This window comes from Cnephaeus nilssonii, assembly GCF_951640355.1.
Source record: "Cnephaeus nilssonii genome assembly, chromosome: 1".
In the NCBI taxonomy this organism is placed as follows: domain Eukaryota; kingdom Metazoa; phylum Chordata; class Mammalia; order Chiroptera; family Vespertilionidae; genus Cnephaeus; species Cnephaeus nilssonii.
The window spans coordinates 48,288,398-48,311,967 of NC_137072.1; the positions used below are offsets into that span (position 1 = coordinate 48,288,398).

Here is a 23,570-nt window from a genome sequence, read left to right on the forward strand (position 1 = left end):
TCTAATTTTTTTTTCTATAAGCTGTTCTACTTGGGTATTTTTTTCCATCTTGTCTTCTAGCTCACTTATGCTGTCCTCTGCTTCTTCTAGTCTACTCTTAATGCTTTCTATTGAGTTCTTTACAGCAGCAATGTCATTTTTCATTTCTTCTTAGTTCTTCTTAATTTCCTCTTGGTTCTTATTCATATTGTCGAATTTGTCTTCCATTCTTTTCTGCCACCTTATGACCATTTCTCTGAATTCTTTCTCTGACATGTTGCTTGCCTCCATTTCGTTTACTTCCTTTTCTGGTGATGCCTGCTTTTCTTTCCTATGGGGGCTGTTTCTTTGTCTCCCCATGGTCTCTCTTCTCCGGATGTCTTGTTATGTAGTTCTCTCTCTCCTTATCCCAGGTGAAATCTGACCTTTCCTTGGTGCAGTGAAGAGTTCCTTTGAATCCGCATGTTTGTGCCAATTGGGGACCGGTGTTCTGGTGCTCACAGCTGTTCAGTGTTTGCCGTTGTTGTGGAAAGTCAGGCTTCCAATAAAATCCTCTTTACCTTGCAAGATGGCGAGGTTTCCCCCTCTGAGCCCGCAGCTCTGGGAGGGGACCCAGCCACTGTGGGTGCTGCACGGTCAGGGGAACCCTCCTAGCACTCCCCCACCTTCTCCTGGAGTTTAGCTGTCCCTTAGCTTGCTAACAAACACTCCCCGTGCGAACCTCAGCTGTTCTTTCTTTCTGTCCCGGGACCAGGCTCAGAACACATCTCTATTCTGCTGCCATTTTCTCCGTCCCAACATCTAATAAATCTCTCCTTCATCTTCAAAGCAGCAGTGTAGTATGTTTCCATCTCTCTCACTTTCTGTGCTCTGCTTCCCTTGACACATTTCCTTCTCTGACTCTGACCCCTTTCCTCATAGTAGGACCCTTATGATTCCCCACTTCTTTATATATTCCCTCACTAGTTTATATAATCTAGCATTTTAGTCTAAGGTTACTTTTAAGTTCTTTATAATGAATGCTTCTATAGGTTTAGCAATAAATTTTACTGCTCACTATTATTTCTTGTAACAATAATCAGAATAATTATAATAGTAGCAGATACTCATATAGTGCTTACCATGTGGCAGATGAAGCTTGATATTATTAACTTTTTAATCCTCCCAATAGCCCCATGAAGTAGATACTATTATTATTCCCATTGTGGAGTGGAACATACAAACTGAGACAAAGAAATGTTATTTAGTTTTCCTAAGGTCAGATAACTAATATATGGATCCAGATTTTGGCGCTGCCTGAACTGTTATTCTTAATGTCTTCACTATTCTGCCTATTCTCTTATTTCTGATCTTCTTTCTTTCTTTTGTAATCTTTTTCCTGATGAGTTGATCTTCTAGTTTTTTTAAAACTGATCAAAGATGATAAAAGGATTTCTTAAATATTTGAAAATGTCTTCTATATGGCTTAGTATTGAATTTTAGGTTCAAAATTATTTTCCCTCAATATTTTAAAGATATCATCATTATCTCTTTGTATTAATTTTACCCATGAGAAACCTCTTACCAAATTAATTGTTTTTATTCCAGAGAGAGAGAAGATGAGGGAGAGATAGAAACATCAATGATGAGAGAGAATCATCCATCAGCTGCTTCCCGCATGTCCCCTATTGGGGATCCAGCCCACAACCTGGGCATATGCCCTGAGACCTCCCGGTTCTTGGGTCAATGCTCAACCACTGAACCACACTGGCTGGACTCAAACTAATTTTTAATTTCTTTTCCAGTTAATATAATCTACTTTTTTTTTTCCTGTTTGGAAGCTTGGTGTGTTTTCCGTCCCCCTACCCCACAAATAACTTCTTGCTATAAAAAGCATGTTCCTTAGACAGCAGCATTAATATCACCTAGAAGCTTCTTAGAAATGCAGAATCTTGGGTTTCACCCAGACCTTTTGAAACAGAATCTTCATTTTAACAAACTCCTCATGTAATTTGTTTGCATATTAAAGTTTGAAAAGAACAGCCTTAAATAGGTCTTTTTCCTTAGTGAAATTTTTCATCAATGAAGACATATAGGGAGAATAATACAATGAACACCCAAAAAACCTCGACTTAAATTTGTTATATCTTAAAATCACCTGAGGAGCTTTTGAAAATCTCAACAATCATAGGAGTAATGTCAGAAAGATGGCAGAATCTGTAGCCTCGGGCTCTTTTTCCACAATGGAGATACTCATTTAGCAATAAAAGGCCCATTTTACCTTTGTCAGAATTTCAGAAGCCACTTAAGAGATTACAGCCTCCCAGTCAAGCACAAGGCCAAGAAGGAGGTACATTGGAGCAATTAGGGCATTCCATTGTATTTACCCAACATACCTCATCCTTCTGCCTGAACAACAAGGTGCAACAAGGTTCATTCTTCTGCCTAAACAAGAGAGCTCCTAATTTTTGACTTCTCTCTCAGGATGGAAAGAGAGACATGGAACATGTGTCCTTCTTTCTGGCTTTTAAAAAATGTTTTTATTGATTTGAGAGAGAGAAGAAGGGAGAAAGAGAAAGAAACATCTATGAGGGAGAAACATTGATCAGCTGCCTTCTGCACAGCCCCTATTAAAGCTGGCTACCCAGGCATGTGCCCTGACTGGTAGTTGAACCAGAGACCTCTCAGTACATGGGAGGACATTCAACCAATGGAGCCATACCAGCCAGGGCCTAGATTCTGGCTTGTTGAGGGGCTGCCCAAGGAACTGTCTCTCCTTACTCAGATTGCTGACAGAAAAGAGACTGGCAAACTTTAGCCCTTGTCAGTGTTGCTCAGTGGTTAAAGCGTTGGGTTTGCTTCCCAGTCAAGGGCACATAGCTGGGTTGCAGTTTTGATACCCGGCCTCAGGTGGGGCACATGTAGGAGGCAACCAATCAATGTGTCTCTCACATCAATGTTTCTTTCTCTCTCTCTTCCCCCCTCCCTCCCTCTCTTTTCCCCTTCCACTCCCTCTAAAAACCAATAGGTGAGGATTACAAAAAGAGAGAGAGAGAGAGAGAGAGAGAGAGAGAGAGAGAGAGAGAGAAACTGGCAAACTTTAGATGCCTGAGTCCTATGGATTGCTACAGCTCTAGAGGTATTGCAGTACTGCAGATAGACCTCTGGGGATGCTCCAGAGTAGGAAAAGGCAAAACTCTTCACCTGGAGATAACACACCCACACCCAGAGAAGACATATCCCTGAAAGGTTTGACAGGTCCCTAGAATCTCTAGCTGGGCTGATTGGTGAAGATCTCTCCCTAGTGAAGACAGTCCATAAAGACTGTTTTCAAACATGCAAATTTCACCAAAGGATAACAAGGCACATCAAAGGAACAACTAAAACTCCAGAAACCATTCCTAAACAAATGGAAATGTGTGAATTACTCACCAAATAATTCAAAGAAACATCTTTAAAATGCTCAGTGAACTAAAAGAGAACACAGACATCTAAAAATGTCAGGAAGAGTAGAAGCCCCAGTTGCCTAATGGATAAGGCATTGGCCTCCTAAAAATGTCAGGAAGAGTAAAGACAATCTCTTCAATAAATTGTATTGGGGATATTGGACAGATACATGCAAAAAAAAAAAAAAAAGAAAAAGAAACTAGACCACCAACTTACACCATACACAAGAATAAACTCAAAATGGATAAAAGACTTAAGTGTAAGTTGTGAAACCATAAAAATTCTAGAAGAAACCATAGGCAGCAAAATCTCAGACATCTCTTGTAGCAATATGTTTGCCGATACATCTCTTAGGGCAAGGAAAACAAAAGAGAAAATGAACAAATGGGACTACATCAAAATAAAAAGCTTCTGCACAGCAAAAGAAACCATCAACAAAATGGAAAGGGATCCCATTGTAAGGGAGAACATTTTGCCAGTGATACATCTGATAAGGAGTTAATTTCCAAAATATATAAAAAACTCATACAACCTAACAAAAGGAAGACAACCCAATTAAAAAATGGGTCAAGGACCTAAATAGACACTTCTCTAAAGGGGACATACATATGGCCAAGAGATATGAAAATATGCTCAAAGTCACTAATCATCAGAGAGATGCAAATTAAAACAATGAGGTATCCCCTCACACCTGCCATAATGGCTACCGTCAACAAGCTACAAATGCTGGTGGGAATGCAGACTGGTGCAGCCACTATGGAGAACAGAATGGAGTTTTCCTCAAAAAATTAAAAATGGAATTGCCATTTGACCCAGTGATCCCACATCTAGGAATATATCCTGAGAATCCCAAAACATGGATCAGAAAGGATATATGCACCCCTATGTTTATAGCAGGGTTATTTACAATAGCTAAGATCTTGAAACAGCCCTAGTGCCCATCAGATGAGTGAATAAAAAATAAGTACATTTACACAATGGAATACTATGTAGCTACAAAAATGAAGGCTATCTTATCCTTTGAGACAACATGGAGGGACATGAAGAGTATTATGCTAAGCAAAATAAGCCAATCAGAGAAAGACAAGTATCACATGATCTCACTTATGTGTGGAATCTAATTTAAAAAGTGACCAAAAAAAATAGATCCAGAGACATGGAAGTATGGAACCCACTTTTTTTATTAATCTCAGAGGGAAGGGGAGAGGAGGGCAAGAAAAGATTAACCAAAGAACCTATGTGCATAACCCTTGAACACAGACAATAGTGTGGTGAAAGTTGTCGGGGGAGGGGGCCTGGGATGGTTTGGAGGGGATCAATGGGGGAGAAGGGGACATAAGTCATACTTTTAACAATAAAAAACATAAATTTAAAAATGTAAAAAATAAGCATATCAGGAAAATCAGGCATGAATCAAATGAGGTTACCAATAAAGAAATAGAAACTATAAAAAAGTACAAAAATTAATTCTAAACTGTAGTATACAATAACAAAATTGGGGGGGGGGGGGGGGTGGTTGGAATGACTACTGGGATTAATAACAGACTGGATCAATCTGAAGAAAGAATTATTGAACTTGATGCCAAGGTTATTTGAAAATCAAGTCAGAGGAGCAAAAAGAAGAACAAAGGAAAATGAAGAGATCTTAGGGACTTATAGGATACGCTTTAATAGACCAATCTACATAATATGGGAGTTCTAGGAGTAGAAGAGAGAGATAAATAGTCATAAAGCCTATTTGAAGAAAGAATGGGTAAAAACTTCCAAATTGAGAGATAAAATGGACATACAAATTTAAGAAGCTCAAAGACGTTCCACTTGAGTAAAACCAAAAAGACCTACACTGAGACACTAAAACTGTCATAAGTCATAGACTCTCTCATTGATGTTTTTATCTCTCTATCCCTCTCCCTTCCTCTCTCTAAAAATCAATAAAAACATGTTTAAAAACTACAACAAACATGCCCTGACCGGTTTGGCTCAGTGGATGGAGCGTCAGCCTGCGGACTGAGGGGTCCTGGGTTCAGTTCCAGTCAAGGGCATGTACCTTGGTTGCGGGCACATCCCTGGTGGGAGGTGTGCTGGAGGTAGCTGATAGATGTTTCTCGCTCTCTATCCCTCTCCCTTCCTCTCTGTAAAAAAAAAAAAAAAAAAATCACAATCAATAAAATTAAAAAAACAACAACAACAAATAAACCAAAAATAACAGTTGACCAAGATGTGCAAAAATTGGAAACCTTGTGCACTACTATTGGGAATAAAACTTGAAAACCAGTTTAGAGATTCCTCAAAAAAATTAAAAATAGAATCACCATAAAATTATTAATTCTATTTCTGAGTATATATCCAAGAGAATTGAAAGCAGAATTTCAGAGAGATGTTGCAGTAGTATTCACACTGGCCAAAAGGTGGGAAAAGCCCAAATATCCATTGACAAATGAATAGGTAAAGAAAATGTGGTATATGCATACAATGGGATATAATTCATGGGATATAATTCAGCTGTAAACAAAACAAAAACATGGAAATCTTGTCACTTTCTACAACATGATGACATTATGAGCCTTGATGACATTATGCTGAGTGAAATAAGCCAGGACAAATACCTTATTTTAGTGATATATTTAGAGTACTTAAAAATCATGGTAACAGAAAGTAGCATGGTAGTTGCCAGGGGTTTGGTAGGGGGGACATTTTACCATCATTAAATGGCATTCACTCAAAATCAGAAATTTTATACCTAAAGTTGTAAAAATATATCTGCTATAAATTTTAATAAAATTAACTATTTGGTAAAGTGTATGTTTTAAAATTGGTTTTTAAAGTCTTCTCTCAGTTTTGTAATAGGTGCTGTCTCTCCTGCTGTTGTTGTCCCTTCCATGCTAAAATTGCAAGAAGAAGGATATGGTGTTGAGAAAGGCATTCCAACCTTACTAATGGCTGCTAGCAGTGTGGATGACATCTTGGCTATCACTGGATTCAGTATATCCATGAGCATAGTCTTCTCCACAGGTAAATGGCTGCTAGCAGTGTGGATGACATCTTGGCTATCACTGGATTCAGTATATCCATGAGCATAGTCTTCTCCACAGGTAAACAAGAAAATACAACCACTGCCATGTAATTCATAACTTTTTGTTATTTCCTTCAGTTATTAAGCAAGATTTTTATAAATTTAATAACTTTTTTTTTTTGAAAGCTCATTCTAGACCAGGGAGGAAATTTCAATGGGTTAAGAAACCACTACTTAACACAAATTATTTCATTTTAATAACCATATATTTCAATTAATTTGATAACTTATCTGCTCAAGTTGCTTTGGAATTATATCACAGTTTTTAATAGATAATTTTAAGCAGTATTATTAGTACTACTAATATATTTAATAGATATTTTGGAAATATACCTTTGGACATCATCGTATATAATAAAGAGGTAATATGCAAATTGATCATCACTCCAACACACATGATGGCTGCCCCCATGTGGACACAAGATGGCTGCCACAAGATGGCCAGCAGGGGGGGCAGTTAGGGGTGACCGGGTCTGCAGAGGAGGGCAGTTGGGGGCGATCAGGCCTGCAGGGGAGGACAGTTGGGGAGGACTCAGGCCTGCAGGGGAGGGCAGTTGTGGGGGTTGGGGACCAGGCCTGCAGGGGAGGGAATTTGCAGGGGAACCAGGCCAGCAGGGGAGAGCAGTTAGGGGCAACCAGGCTGGCAGGGTTAGGCAGGTAGGGGCAGTCGGGCCTGCAGGGGAGGGCAGTTGTGGGCAATCAGGGAAGTAGGGAGGGACCAGGCCTGCAGGTGAGGGCAGTTGGGAGTGACCAGGCCAGCAGGGGAAAGCAATTAGGGGCGACCAGGTTGGCAAGGGAGGGCAGTTAGGGGTGACCAGGTCAGCAGGGGAGAGCAGTTGGGGGCGACCAGGCCTGCAAGGGGGAACAATTAGGGGTGACCAGGCTTGCAGTGAAGGGCAGTTAGGGCCAATCGGGCCAGCAGGGGAGCAGTTAGGCGTCAATCAGGCTGGCAGGGGAGTGGTTAGGGGGTGATCAAACTGGCAGTCAGAAGTGGTTTGGGGCAATCAGGCAAGCAGGCAGGCGAGTGGCTGGGAGCCAGCAGTCCTGGATTGTGAGAGGGATCCCAGATTAGAGAGGATGCAGGCTGAGCTGAGGGACACACCCACCCCTGTATATAAATTTCGTGCACGGATACGGTCTCTAGGCCTGGCCTGCAATCAGGGCCATCCTCCCCAACTTCCCACAGCCGGCCCCGAAACCTGCTGCCACCCACTCCCCGCCACCACCCACCCCTGGTTCCCCTTTCACCATAGGGTGATAAGTGCCTGACAGCCAGGGGAAGGGGCTGAGAGGTCGGCTATTACTGCCCGCTCATCAGCCCTGCCCCTGCTATGGGTTGCCCTCTGTGTGGGGGGCAACTGGTGGGGCAGGGACCTTGGCCTTGCACCAACCACATCCCCCCTAACCCCCCCCCCCAGTTCCTCATTCGTCATCAGGCAATCAGTGCCTGCTGGCAGGGGAAAGGAACTGAGAGGTGGTCAGTGCGCCTCATAGTCATTCTGATCGTTCTGCCTTTAGGGTCAATATGCATATTACCCTTTTATTATATAGGATAGAGGCCTGGTTCATGGGTGGGGGCTAGCTGGCCTGCCCTGATGGGGGTCCCGGATCTGGGTGGGGGGTCCCCGCTGGGGGGGGGGCGGGGAAGGCCAGGGCAAGGGGCTGTGGGCGGTTTTCAGATCAGCCATGCCCCTTATCAGTGTGGGGGTGTCTACGGGGGGTGGGGCCAGCCTGGGTGAGGGGCCATGGGTAGTTTTCAGGCCAGCCAAGCCCTCAATCGGGGTGGGGGGTCCCCACTGGGGGATGGGGCATGACTGGGCAAGGGACTGCGGTCAGTTTGCAGGCCAGCCATGCCCCTATCGGTGAGGGCCATGGAAGAGTTGGCCAGCTGCCCCGCCCTCAATTGGGGTGGGAGAGTCTGATCAGTGGTGGAGCCGTCTGGGGGCAGGGGCTGGGCGTCATAGTGACCAGTTGTCTGGTCATTATGGTGTTACAGTCTCTGGCTTTTTATATATATAGATATAGATGGTTGCTCTATTATTAAGACAAGTTAAATGTATAGAGTGTGTACAACTGTGCACCTTTTGGTAGTGGTGGAACAAGATCCTGCACCACTTCTTAATCCCAAGGTGTTAATTTGGTCTTGAATGTCACTCTACAGAAATCGTGAAAGTAAAAATTTCCGCATTTAGTAATGATTTTAGTTATCAGCAATGTTTGAAATTCAGTCTTCTATATTATTGAAGCACCAAAATATTTAAATTGAAAAAATAATATATAAAGTTTCTCTTGAAATCAAAAGACATACATTTTAAAAAGGGAAAAGATAAAAATAAAATCTGCAATGGTCATATCCCAGGAATAATAATTCTGAATCTTTGATGTAAGTCCACCCAGAATCTATCTACCTATCTATCATCTCCCTCCCCCCTCCCTTTCTCTCTCTCTCTCTGCTCCAAATCTTATATAATAAAACCCTAATACGCAAATTGACCAAACGGCATAATGACTGGTGGAATGATGGGTCATTATGACACGCACTGACCACCAGGAGGCAGATGCTCAATGCAGGAGCTGCCCCCTGGTGGTCAGTGCGCTTGCACAGGGGGAATGCCACTCGGCCAGAAGCTGGGCTCAAAGCTGGCAAGCACAGCAGCAGTGGCGGGAGCCTCTCCCTCCTCCACTGCACGCGGGCAGTAAGGAGTGAGAGGTCCCAGACTGCGAGAGCCCCAGCCTGAGAAAAGGATGTCTGACTGCAGGCGGACATCCCCCGAGGGGTCCCGGTCTGCGAGAAGGCACATGCCGGGCTGAGGGACACCTCGCCCAGTGCATGAATTTTATGCACCGGGCCTCTAGTATCCTTATAAAATTATTGAACATTGACCATACTTGATTATAACCTGAACTAGAGGCCTGGTGCATGAAATTTGTGCACAGCTGAAGTTCCTAGGCCTGGCCAGCGATTGAAGCGTGAGCATCTGGCATGGAAGGGCAGGTCCCAGCTAACCTCTGAGCCCTGGGCTGCACCTGGGCCCCCAGACCCTCATGCTCCCCCTGCACCTGAGTCATGGTGCCCGAGTTTCCATGTGGAGATGTGATGGGTGTGGCTGGACGTGGCAGGCCATGGCGCATCGAGGGCCTCTGGGCTTCCCAGCAGTGCTGCATGGAAGCTGGATGGGCAGCCCTCTCTCTCCTGGCCAGCAACGCAGACCAGTTCCTGTGCAAACCCACTATGGTCCCAGCGGCTGCGGCCCGGCTCACCCGGAAGAGGCAGTGCAGGTGCAGGGCAGGCTCCTCGTGGGTGCCCAGTAACTGAGTGCAAACCCTGGTTTCCCAGGGGAAGGGAGCAGGGGGAGTGAGAGTAAGCTCGGCAGACACCTTGCATTCTCACCACACCTCCAACCCCGTCACCCCCGCCACCAGGTAGCTGGCGAGAGGTCACAGCAAGTTGCCGACGCTCACCATGTTCTGCGCTGCCCCTGGTGGTCAGCACACATCATAGTGAGCAGTCAAACTCCTGTTCTCCCAGTTGAATGACCGCCCATGGGGACAATTTGCATATTAGGCTTTTATTATATAGGATAGGATTGTTTTGCACTTAATTGTATGTTGCACACAGGTTTCTCTTTGGTAAATAGATTTCTATGACATTGTAATGATTGCATAGTACTCAATTATCTGTATCATAATTTCTTGTTGAAAACTGAAGTTGACTCCTATAGTTTCTATTAAAATAACACTTGAGTGAACATCTTATAACTAAATAGTGGTACCTAAAGTTAATATTTTCTTAATCTTAAAAGAATAATCATTGAGCATGATAGGAGCTAGAGAAACCGAGATGGTGGCATAGGAAAACACCTAAACTGCTGCCTCGCACAACTGCAACTAAAAGACAAAAAAGACATCATCCAGAACCACAGGAAAACTGGCTGAGTGGAAATTCTACAACTAGAAGGAAAGAGAAAAACTCAGAGAGAATCAGAGGAGCTGCAAAAGGCTGAGGTACGAAGACACGCACGCAGAGATGAAGGGCGGCTGAGCACCTGGCTGGCTTTCTCTGTAGGGAGAGAGAAGGAAGCTCCCAACTGCACTGAACCCCAGTTCCGACTGCACTGAACCCAAGTTCCGGGAGAGACCCTGTGGACCCAGGCTCATACAGGGGGAATCTGGACTGTCAGGTAGAGAGAAAGGCACACGGAAACTCAGAGGAGCCGTGGAAGGCAGGGGTCTGGAGGTGCACTTGCCAGTGCACGTGGAGAGGACTGACTGCTAAGGTTGCTGCTGGCTTTCCCTATAGGGAGGGAGTCGGAAGCTCCCAACTGCACTGAACCCCAGATCCAACTGCATTGAACCCCAGTTCCGGGTGAGCCCCTGGGGACCCAGGCTCATATGGGGGGAATCTGGACTGTCAGGCGGAAACTCAGGGGAGCCACCCACAAAAGGGAGAGGTCTGGAGGTGCGTGCACAAGTGCACACAGAGATGACTGACTGCTGAGTGTGCCGCTGGCTTTCTCTAGCTGGAGGGAACCGGAAGCTCCCGACTGCACTGAACTCCAGATCCGGGTGAGAATCTGGGAATCCAGATTCATTGGGGGAGAAACTGGACTGTCTGGCAGCGGGTGAAACACGAGGGTGGCTTTCTCTCAGAGGTGCTTGCAGCAATTACCAAGGGACACTGAGACCCAGGGGCCTCATAGGGCAGGGCTGAAGGGAAGCCAAGACTGTCTACTCAGCCCTGAGACTCCGCCCTATCCAAGCTGAGCACAGAGGCTTCTGCAAGTCTTATCTCATAAGGGTGTCTCCAGCACAGAAGTTCTCCCATCGTAGACACAGCTGATCCTCACAGCCAACTGGCCTGGAGTCAATTCCTCCCAGTGATACCAACAACTACAACAAGGGGGTACACACAGTCCACAAAGGGGTGCACCAAGAGCATCCACCTCAGGTAAGTGGGGAGGCCAAGCCACTTGGCCATATAGGACACCTATCACACAAAGCCACTCTATCAACACAGGGAAGCAGCCAAAATGTGGAGTCAAAGAAGCAGGTCACAAATGAAAGAAATGGAGGAAAGCAAACAACTGGATATAGAGTTCAAAACCATGGTTATCAGTTTTTTCAAGAATTTCCTAGAAAACGCCAATAAATTTAGCAAGACCCTCAAGGATATGAAAAAGGACCAACTAGAAATTAAGCATACACTGACTGGAATAAAAAATAATATACAGAGATCCAACAGCAGACAAGAGGATCGCAAGAATCAAGTCAAAGATTTGAAATACGAAGAAGCCAAAAACACCCAACCAGAAAAGCAAAAAGAAAAAAGAATCCAAAAATATGAAGGTAGTGTAAGGAGCCTCTGGGACAACTTCAAACATACAAACATCTGAATTATTGGGGTGCCAGAAGAAGAGAGAGCAAGATACTGAAAACCTATTTGAAGAAATGACAGAAAACTTCCCCCACCTGGTGAAAGAAATAGACCTTCAAGTCCAGGAAGCACACAGAATCCCAAACAAAAGGAATCCAAAGAGGACCACACCAAGACACATCATAATTAAAATGCCAAGAGCAAAAGACAAAGAGAGAATATTAAAAGCAGCAAGAGAAAAACAGTTAGTTACCTACAAAGGAGCACCCATGCGACTGTCAGCTGATTTCTCAACAGAAACTATGCAAGCCAGACGGGAGTGGCAAGAAATATTCAAAGTGATGAATAGCAGGAACCTACAACCAAGATTACTCTACCCAGCAAAGCTATCATTCAGAATTGAAAGGCAAATAAAGAGCCTCACAGATAAGAAAAAGCTAAAGGAGTTCATCACCACCAAACCAGAATTATATGAAATGCTGAAAGTTATTCTCTAAGAAGAGGAAGAAGAAGAAAAGGTAAAAATAAAAATTATGAACAACAAATACATATCTATCAACAAGTGAATCTAAAAATCAAGTGAATAAAAAATCTGATGAACAGAATAATCTGGTGAATATAATAGAATCAGGGGCATAGAAAGGGAGTGGACTGACAATCCTAGGGGGAAAAAGGGTGTGGGGGGTGCGGGAAGAGACTGGACAAAAATCATACACCTATGGATGAGGACAGTGGGGGGGAGGTAAGGGCAGAGGGTGGGGTGGGAACAGGGTGGAGGGGAGCTATGGGGGGAAAAGAGATGAACAATTGTAATAATCTGAACAATAAAGATTTATTAAATTTAAAAAAAAGAATAATCATTGAGCTGAAAAGTATATAGAGTTAATTAGCTTTTGAAATATATTGCCACAATATCATATCATACCATGGTGCACAAGTTTGCCACTTTCTCCTCACCCTTTTCAAAACTAGATAATATTCTTTTCTTTTTTCCTTGCTAATTTGGTAGGTGAAAAGTGAGACCACTTTAAATGGAGTACTTTTTCTACTAGTGATGTTAAACAAATATTCATGTTTATTGGTCATTGACATTTTGGCATGTTTTATATATTTCTTTTCTTGGAATCTTTTGCCTTATAGGTGTGTTCATCTTTTGTTCTTTTTGATTTATCAAGATTCTTCATACAATTAAGAATGATAACCCTTTGTATTATATTCTTAGGTTTCCCCAATTTTAATTTGACTTAAATTTATGAGGTTATTTTTTTTTTCTCTTCAGAAGTTCTGAAGTTTCTGTTAACAAATATGGTCATCTTTTCCTTCATTAATGGTATCAGTTATTCTCTCAAAAAATATTTCTGGCCCTGGCCTGTGTGGCTCAGTTAGTTGGGCATTGTTCCATGCACCAAAAAGTTATTGGTTCAATTCCTGGGTTAGGGCACACACCCAGGTTTCAGGCTTGATCCTTGGTAGGGGTTCTTGATCCCCAGTAGGGGCATGCAGGAGGCAGTCCATCCATGTGTAGCTCTCTCATCAATGTCTCTCTCTCTCTCTCTCCCTCTCCTTTCCACTTTCTCTAAAAAACAATTTAAATATACATATATATATATATATATATATATATATATATATATATATATATATATATATGCACACATACATATACGTGTGTGTGTGTGTGTGTGTGTGTGTGTGTGTGTGTGTTCCTCTTTCATTGTGCCAGCCATTATGACAAACACTGAGGATAAACAGTGAACAACAATATTATTGGGTAATTGCTTCATACTTGTTTTAAGTTCCATTGATGTTTCCACCCATTTAATGGTCACAATAGTGCTATGTCCATTTTATAGACAAGGAAACTGAGGAACATCCTATCTAATAATTCTATCTAATAAAAGAGTAATATGCAGATTGACCATCACTCCAACACACAAGATGGCTGCCCCCATGTGGTCAAAGACCCTGCCCCCATGTGGACACAAGATGGCCACCACAAGATGGCCAGCAGGGGAGTACAGTTGGGAGGGACCAGACCTGCAAAGGAGGACAGTTGTGGGTGATCAGGCCAGCAGGGGAGGGCAGTTGGGAGGGACTAGGCCTGCAAGGGAGGGCAGTTGTGGGCGATCAGGCCAGCAGGGGAAGGCAGTTAGAGGTGACCAGGCCTGCAAGGGAAGGCAGTTAGGGGTGACCAGGCCTGCAGCGGAGGGCAGTTAGGGGCAAATAGGCTGGTAGGGGAGCAGTTAGGCATCAATTAGGCTGGCAGGGGAATGGTTACGGGGTGATCAGGCTGGCAGGCAGAAGCAGTTAGGGGCAATCAGGAAGGCAGGCAGGCGAGCAATTGGGAGCCAGCAGTCCTAGATCGTGAGAGGGATGTCCGGGCAGTTGGACATCCCTCAAGTGGTCCCAGATTGGAGAGGCTGAGGGCTGGGCTGAGGGACACCCCCCCACCCCTGTGCACGAAATTTGTGCACCAGGCCTCTAGTAGGTTAAATAATTTGCTCAGCCCTGGCTGGTTTTGCTCAGTAGTTAGAGCAGGTTCCATTCCCAGTCAAAGGCACATACCTCAGTTACAGGTTCGACGTAGCCCAGGTCGGTTGCATGTGGGAGACAACCAGTCAATGTGTCTCTCACATCGATGTTTCTCTCTCTCCCCTGGCATTTCTCCTTCTCTCTAGAAAAATCAATGGAAAAAATATCCTCAGGTGAGGATTTAAATAAGTTTGCTCAAAGTCACAAATTCATTAAGTAGGGTAGCCAAGATACAAACCTGGCTGTTTGACCCTAGACCTACACTTTTAAGTACTATTCCATTCAGATGCGGTTACAAAAAATATATTGATGACTCAGTTGACCCTTGAATAGTCCCAAGATTGACCCTAGAATAAATCTTTTTTTATGTAGTTACTGTTAAATTATTCTTTTGATATTTATTTTTTTTAATATTTTTTATTGATTTCTGAGAGGAAGGGAGAGGGAGAGATAGAAACATTAATGATGAGAGAGAATCATTGATTGGCTGCCTCCTGCATGCCTTACACTGGGGATCAAGCCCCCAACCCGGGCATGTGCCCTGACTGGGAATTGAACCATGACCTCCTGATTCATAGATATATGTTCAACCACTGAGCCACGCCAGCCAGGATGTTCTTTTTATATTTAAATAATTTTTTCTTTGTCATAATCATACATCAGAAAATAAATATTACCAGCCTTGTGCTAGGTGCCAGAGGCGCTTCTTTGTCAGTCTTGTCCATTCTTCTACCTCACTTGATCTTGTAGTCAGGGTGTGTAAGGGAAGCACATTGTAGCGTATTACGTCTTTGTTTCCTGGCCTACTTATTCAATAAACATTTCTGAATTGAGTGTTTGTACTAAATTATTTAGGAGTGCACATCTAATGTATCAAATAGAGCTGCATACATTTTTTATATTTGTTAATATTAAAGATTCATTTTTGTATATTTGTTCTATAAAATACATACCTTTCTTCATAAATCACCTATGTTTGATTTTCTGATGTGTTAGGTATTTAAAATTTTTTCTCTATGATCTCTTTTCCTTATGTGTGCCCTTATAGGTGGCATACTTCATGATCTCCTAACTTCTTTTCGGGATGTAATTATTGGTGTGCTACTAGGAACATTTTTGGGAATTTTTCTTCAATATTTTCCAAGTGAAGATCAGGTAAATAAAAAATTAGTCAACCTTTAGAAATATAGAATTGGTTATTATTTTTAAAATTTGAACTTTTAGAATATCCATGAAATATTACATTTAATATTTATTGTCCTTCCCCAAAAGTGTAGCCTCCATTGCCTACTTTGCTTTAAACTGAGCACAGTTCTGATGGATAGGAGTCAATGGCCTTGACTAAAGTCTTTGCTTCTGGACTTGGCAAATAAGGAATATTAGGGGAAAATTTTTTGATGGAACACTGTGTAAATCTTGTATTTATAAATGTAATGAAGGTGTTGACAGAAAAAAATATATACACCTTTTATAAAGGATTATGTACTTACTAAATACCTTTAAAAATATTTTTTGAAACCTGTTATGCTATGACAGAGATAACATATATTTTTATTATGCTGTTGGTTTGTTTTGTTTTTAATATATTTCTTTATTTCAGAGAGGAAGGGAGAGGGATAGAGAGATAGAAACATCAATGATGAGAGAGAATCATTGATCAGCTGCCTCCTGCACACCCCCTACTGGGGGTCAAGTCCACAACCCAAGCATGTGCCCTTGGCCGGAATCAAACCTGGGACCCTTCAGTCTGCAGGCCGATGCTCTACCCACTGAGCCAAACCAGCTAGGGCTATGCTGTTGGTTTTTAAATTAAGCTTCCTTAATGCATAATACTTTGCAATGGATACTTTTAAAAAATATATAATTAAATCAGAATACCATCTCCATTCCACCCCACCTCTTTCTTCACTAAATTGCCTACTGACTTCTGACAACTTTTTCTAATCTTTTTTAACTCATACTTTCTCTTGATCTGAGTTACATTCACTCCCACTCCCTTTGACTAAGGCAACACTATTAAACTCAATCCTTTCCTGCCCTAAAGAATGTGCCAAAAAACAAACAAAAAAAAAAACGAATGTGCCATTACTCTTGTATATCTGTAATGTCCATTTTGATTTGCCTGTAACAATTGTCATAGCTAATGAGATTTTCAGAAATTGATTTTTAAGAATCCATTGGATATGTTATATAGAACTACAGATTATATTGCTCTCTCTTTTCTTTCCTTTTTCACTTACAGTTAAAATATTTTAACCATTTTACTGACATAACATGTGGCAGAAGATGAAACTTAATAATTATAAATTTTATCACTTGTTATCAAGTCTGCTAAAATATTTGGTGAGGAAGAAAGCCAAAATTTTATGCATTATTTAATATAACATATTATAGTATCAAAACATCAATAATGAATGACAGAGAATGTAAATGCTGTATATGTTTAATGTAAATAATTTATAAAAATTTATATAATTCTAGACAAATCTTCCAATGAAGAGAGCATGCCTTATTTTGAGTTTGTGTATTTCTGCCGTCATAGTCAGCAATAGCATCGGTATGCATGGAGCTGGAGGATTATTCACACTAATGTTAACTTTCATTGGAGGAATGAATTGGACCACAAATAAGGTGAATATTTTTAATACACCATTTTTATAGATAAAATAACTGAATTTTTTTACATTATAATGGACATTTAGGAAACCTTCTCATTCTGGTTGGAAGATGTTCCAAAAGTGTGTGCCTTGGAGGAAGTTTATAAATCAATAAAGGAAATAAAGTATTTAAGAAAAGGAACTCGCGCCCCTGGGTCCGGGTGAGGCCACGTGCCCCTGGGTCCGGGGAAGCTAGATCCCGGATCCGGGCGAGGCCGTGTGCCCCTGGATCCGGGTGAGGCTGGGTCCCAGGCCCGGGAGAGGCCATGCGCCCCTGGGTCCGGGTGAGGCCATGCGCCCCTGGGTCCAGGTGAAGCTGAATCCTGGGTCTGGGCGAGGCCGTGTGCCCCTGGATCCGGGTGAGGCTGGGTCCTGGGTCCGGGTGAGGCTGTGGGCCCCTGGATCCGGGTGAGCCTGGGTCCCAGGTCCGGGTGAGGCCGTGGGCCCCTGGATCCGGGTGAGCCTGGCCCCGGGTCCGGGTGAGGCTGTGGGCCCCTGGATCCGGGTGAGCCTGGGTCCCGGGTCCGGGTGAGGCCGTGGGCCCCTGGATCCGGGTGAGCCTGGGTCCCGGGTCCGGGTGAGGCCGTGGGCCCCTGGATCCGGGTGAGGCCACGCGACCCTGGGTCTGGGAGAGGCCACGCGCCCCTGGGTCCGGGTGAGGCCACGTGCCCCTGGGTCCGGGGGAAGCTAGATCCCAGGTCCAGGCGAGGCCGTGTGCCCCTGGATCCGGGTGAGGCTGGGTCCCAGGCCCGGGAGAGGCCACGCGCCCCTGGGTCCGGGTGAGGCCATGCGCCCCTGGGTCCAGGTGAAGCTGAATCCTGGGTCTGGGCGAGGCCGTGTGCCCCTGGATCCGGGTGAGGCTGGGTCCCAGGTCCGGGTGAGGCCGTGGGCCCCTGGATCCGGGTGAGCCTGGCCCTGGGTCCGGGTGAGGCCGTGGGCCCCTGGATCTGGGTGAGCCTGGGTCCCAGGTCCGGGTGAGGCCATGGGCCCCTGGATCCGGGTGAGCCTGGGTCCCGGGTCTGGGTGAGGCCGTGGGCCCCTGGATCCGGGTGAGGCCACGCGACCCTGGGTCTGGAAGAGGCCACGCACCCCTGGGTCCGGGTGAGGCCGTGTGCCCCTGGATCCGGGTGAGGCTGGGTCCCAGGTCCGGGTGAGGCCGTGGGCCCCTGGATCCGGGTGAGGCCACGCGACCCTGGGTCTGGGAGAGGCCACGCGCCCCTGGGTCCGGGTGAGGCCACGTGCCCCTGGGTCCGGGGGAAGCTAGATCCCGGGTCCGGGCGAGGCCGTGCGCCCCTGGATCCAGGTGAGGCTGGATCCCGGGCCCGGGAGAGGCCACGCGCCCCTGGGTCCGGGTGAAGCTGAATCCTGCGTCTGGGCGAGGCCGTGTGCCCCTGGATCCGGGTGAGGCTGGGTCCCGGGTCTGGGTGAGGCCGTGGGCCCCTGGATCCGGGTGAAGCCGTGTCCCTGGGTCTGGCCGAGACCAAACCAGAGGGAGTCGGACCTGCATTACCACCATTTGTCCACCATCCAGAGCTGAGGGGTCAATGCCGACATGTACTCATAAGGAACTGGTGGACATTGATATTGGGTCTCAAAAGAACTGTTGGTCCAGAAAGAAACTCACTACAGACTGATTCATTTGCCTGTCAGCATAACTATTATTGCTCGTCGCACATTCAATTCTTATAAGTATATCTCTAGTGACACATGATTTCGCTCATCTAGGGGAAATGATGAACAACATAGACTGATGAACAAGAACAGAACCAGAAACAAGGAGGCATCGATCGGACTATCGGGCCTCAGAGGGAGGATAGGGGAGGGTGGGGGGAGGGGGGAGAGATCAACCAAAGGTCTTATGTGCATGCATATGAGCCTAACCAATGGTTAAGTTCAACAGGGGGTTGGGGCATCCATGGGGAGGGGTGTGGGATGGGAATGGGGGGATGAGGACAAATATGTGACACCTTAATCAATAAAGAAATTTAAAATGGAAAAAAAAATTTAGATTCTAAAAAAAAAAAAAAGTAATCTCTTCACTTGTAAGTAGTTTTATATTTAAAGAAAAATTGTGAAGCTTCCCCTGTAATTAAGAGCTTATATTAATGTAGTACATTTCTTTGACTAGTGAACTAATATCAATCCAATACTAAAGTCCATGTTTTATTCAAAAAATAAAAATAAAAAAATAAAAAAATAAATTAATTAATTAATTAATTAAAAAAAGAAAAGGAACTGCACATACACTAAAACGCAATCATGAGTTGAGTTATCTCATCAGGCCTATTTCCCCCCAAGTTTTATGTAATATGATTATATAACTTTTATTGATTTAATTATTTTATTAATTAAAACTTTAGTTATACTGTTAGGACATGAAAACATTCTCATAAAAGATTAAACAATACACATATAGAATAAATTGTAAAATAGTCCTTTGTCCTCACCACTCCCAAATATCAGAATTATTTCCTCTAATCAGTCCTCTATTTTTAGACATTTAGATCATTTCCATTTTTTTGTTATTATAAACAGTGCTGCCATGAACAGTCCTGTTCATGTGTCTTTTGGCAAGTGTACAAATACTTCTGTAGAATTTGTACAGAAATAGAATTGTTGAATTTCGAAATGCTACATTTCTATTTTGATGGGGACTGCCAAATTCTCCATTCAAAAGATTCTATATATTTACACTATTTACTACCACCAGTATAACAGAGTCCCCAATACCTCAACCCATCAACACACTAATATTACCACTAGTTCTATTATTTTTTATCTGATGGGGGGGAAAAAAGTATATAACATTATTTATGAAATATTTTTCAGCTATAAAAAAAGAACAAAATCTTAACCATTTGCAACAACATGGATGGATGTGGAGAGCACTGTGCTAAGTGAAATAAGTCAGACAGAGGAAAAATACTATATTCTTTCACTTATATGTGTAATCTAAAAAACAAAACAAAAATAGACCCATAGATACAGAGAACATACTGATGGTTGTCAGAAGGGAGTGGTATGGGGAATAAATGAAAATGGTGAAGCACAATAAGAGGTACAAACTTTCAATTATAAAGTAAACTAGTGGCCTAGTGCACAAAATTCATGCACGGGGGTGGGGAGGGTCCCTTAGCTCAGCCTGCACCCTCTCCAATCAGGGACCCCTTGGGGGATTTCCGACCGCTGGTTTAGGAGGGATCAGGCCTAATCCGGCAGTTGGACATCCCTCTTGCAATCTGGGACTGCTGGCTCCTAACCACTCACCTGCCTGCCTGCCTGATCGCCCCTAACCCCTTGGCCTGCCTGCCTGATCGCCTCTAACTTCTCTACCTGCCTGCCTGATTGCCCCTAACTGCCTCTGCCTGCCTGCCTGATCACCCCTAACTGCCCTCCCCTGCAGGCCTGATCTTGCCCCCAATGGCCCTCCCCTGCTGGCCTGATCTCTCCCCCAACTGCCCTCCCCTGCCAGTCTGATCGCCCCTGATGGCCTCTGCCTTGGCCCCCACCACCATGACTTTGTCTGGAAGGAAGTTGGACATCCAGAAGATGGCCAGTCAACCCAATCTAATTAGCATATTACCCTTTTATTAGTATAAATAGATTATATAGGATGAGATTGCTTAAATGGGGTGGGGAAGATATGCTCTTGGCAGACAAAAATACATAATCCCTATATGTGGATTGATAGCCAGCTATATGCACTAAATTGCCAACCCGGTCATTAAAAAATTGAACCGTTTTCTTACACCTTACACCAAACAGCTGTTGCCCTTAAAACCCCTCCTCAGCCCCCATCTTAGGTTCTGCCTTCGAAGTTCACCCAGATTAGGTTCTGATTGGTTGGTTTCTATGCCAGTCAGCGTCAAAAGCTCCGCTTCTTAGGCAGCCATTGGCTCCTCATACTTCACCCAGATTTGGTTCTGATTGGTCGGTTTCTATACCAGTCAGCGTCAAAAGCTCCACCTCCTAGGCAGCCATCGGCTCCTTGCACTTCACCCAGATTTGGTTCTGATGGGTCAGTTTCTATGCCAGTCAGCGTCAAAAGCTCCGCCTCCTAGGCAGCCATTGGCTCCTCACACTTCACCCAGATTTAGTTCTGATTGGTAGGTTTCTATGCCAGTCAGTGTCTCCAGGCCTCTCAATGGGCCTGATCAGAGAGGCGGAGCTGATCAGCAGCCCAGCGGAGGCCCAAGATAAAGAGAGGCATGGCTGCTAGCCAGGCCTGGAGCAAAAGAGAGGCAAGTGCTGATCAACCAAGGCTATGGATCAGACCCTTATTCTCTCTTCTGGCCTCTCTCCAGGCCTAATTCACAGCCCCCTCGGCAGTCAGTGCTGGTCTGGGCAGTGGAAGTCAGTGCTGGGTCACCACGGCAACCCAGCACTGACTTCCGATTGGTCAAGCCTTCGGTCATTATGGACTCTGGGTCTTTATATATATATAGATAAGTCACAGTGATGTAATACAGCACAAGGAATATAGTCACTAGTATTGCAATAATTTTGTTTATAATGTCTTTTGTATGGAAGTAAAATTTCCTATAGTCAATCCTGTTAGTTTTTCCTTTTTTATTTTGTATTCAATATCTTATTTAAGAAGGATTTCTTTACTCAAGATTGTAAGATTATAAACATTATAATATCTTCTATATTATCATCTAATATTTTGGTAGTTTTGTTTTTGCATTTGTTTTTGTTTTTGCATTTGGTTCTTTAATTCATCTGGAATTTATTTTTGTAAATGCTGTGAGATAAGGATGCAGAAGTGTATGTTTATATATGTACTCATAGATATACATCAGTGATGGGCAACCTTTTGAGCTTGGTGTGTCAAACTTCGCCAAAAAACTGAGCATAACTCAGGTAGTGTGTCACTTTGAGGAAAAAAACATTATTTCGCAAATGTTTCATCCTCAGGAGCAGCAAATGTTTCATCCTTGGCATGCAGCCGCCTCAGCGGCCGCGTGTCATCAGAAATGGCTACGCGTGTCATAGGTTCGCCATCACTGATATACATATATACACATATAATAGTTGTATATGGATAGAAATGGGTATAGTCAGTTTTTGCCAAATTATTTATCGACTAAGCATTAATTATTCAGTGACCTTTAAATGCCTCTTTAACCTGACTTAAACCCTCAAATATAGCTCAGTTCCTTTCTGGAACCTAATCCTACTTATGTTTCCTATAGATACTTTAAGTCTATTTTAAATCATAGGTCATAGTTTTATGTCTCAAAATCTAATATAGATTTTCTCTCATTTAATTTATTTTTAAAGTATTTCTTGGCCATTCCTGAATTTTAGAAAAATTTTAGAATCAGCTTGAGAAGTTTGATACCCAAAAGTTATACTGGCATTTTGTTTAGTATTCCAATAAAATCATAATTATAAAAAATAGTTAATAATAAATTATAATCCTATTTAATAAAGAGGGAATATGCTAATTGACCCTCACACTGTCACAAAGATGGCGGTGCCCACAGACAATAAGGAGGGAATATGCTAATTGACTGCCCAGCCCTCAAAGATGCCAGCGCCCACAGCCAATAAGGAGGGAATATGCTAATTGCCTGTCACACCCTCAAAGATGGCGGTGCCCACAGCCACAAGATGGCAGCACCCAGTCACCTCAGCCCCGCCAGGGCGGCAGGCACACGGCAAGGCCAGGGCTGCCCCCAGGCGGGCCCGGCCACTCTACGCGCCTGCCTCCAGAGTTCCCCAGTCCCCTCAGCCCCCCAGCTGCCCAGGGCCAGCCCAAGGCGTAGGCAAGCCTTGGATGGTGGCTGCCCAGCTGACGCCCAAGGTGCAAGCAAGCTTTGGATGGCAGCTGCCCAGCCGCCCAGGGCCACCAGAGGCTCAGGTAACCAGGGCTGGCAGAGGCTTGTGCTGCCAGCAGTGGCAACAGCAGAGGTGTGATGGGGTGTCACCTTCTCCTGATCGCTGGGTCACCTTCCCCCCACCCGAGGCTCCCGGACTGTGTGAGGGAGTAGACTGAGCTGAGGGACACCCCCCTCCAGTGCATGAATTTTTATGCACCAGGCCTCTAGTTAGATAAATAAAATGAAAACTACTAGAATTATCTTTATATGTGATAAAGGAAATCCAACAATAAGAAAATAAACTGTAAAGATCAAAAGTAACAAATAGAATAATGTGCTATAAGCAAGGTAGAGTAATATTGTGGGTGGGGGTTTTTTGTTTTTCCCTCTTTTAAATTTCACTCTTACTATAAATGGCCATCAGAAAATCCAGACATAAAAGGAATAGTTAAAAAGATAGTTTCTGCCCCAAACAAAGGAGATCAAAGTTTTATGTATCTTCTATTTAAAAAGATGAACCCAGATTAGGCTGAAACTCTTCATCCAAGTTCCTGGAGAAGAGACAGCACTGTTATGTCTACAGGGTCTTTGCTGTAACCACATCACTGGCAGATAGAACTGGGAGAGAGTCATTCCCAGAAAGGGAAGCCTGGCAAGCAACCAAATAAAACTCTATACGTTTTGCCCTGGCCAAGTAGCTCAGT

At 44.0% G+C, this 23,570-nt stretch overlaps 1 protein-coding gene across 1 annotated transcript in view; it reads left to right on the forward strand.

The window, feature by feature from the left end:
• Positions 1–23,570, forward strand: part of LOC307102826 (sodium/hydrogen exchanger 9B1-like) — a gene marked incomplete at both ends in the record, with an annotated part of 78,393 nt that overhangs the window by 51,106 nt on the left and 3,717 nt on the right. The window contains 3 exons of the mRNA XM_079776514.1: positions 6,242–6,417; positions 15,433–15,539; positions 16,866–17,015. Coding sequence (XP_079632640.1) covers positions 6,242–6,417; positions 15,433–15,539; positions 16,866–17,015 — 433 coding nt within the window. The remainder of the gene's footprint in view (positions 1–6,241; positions 6,418–15,432; positions 15,540–16,865; positions 17,016–23,570) is intronic.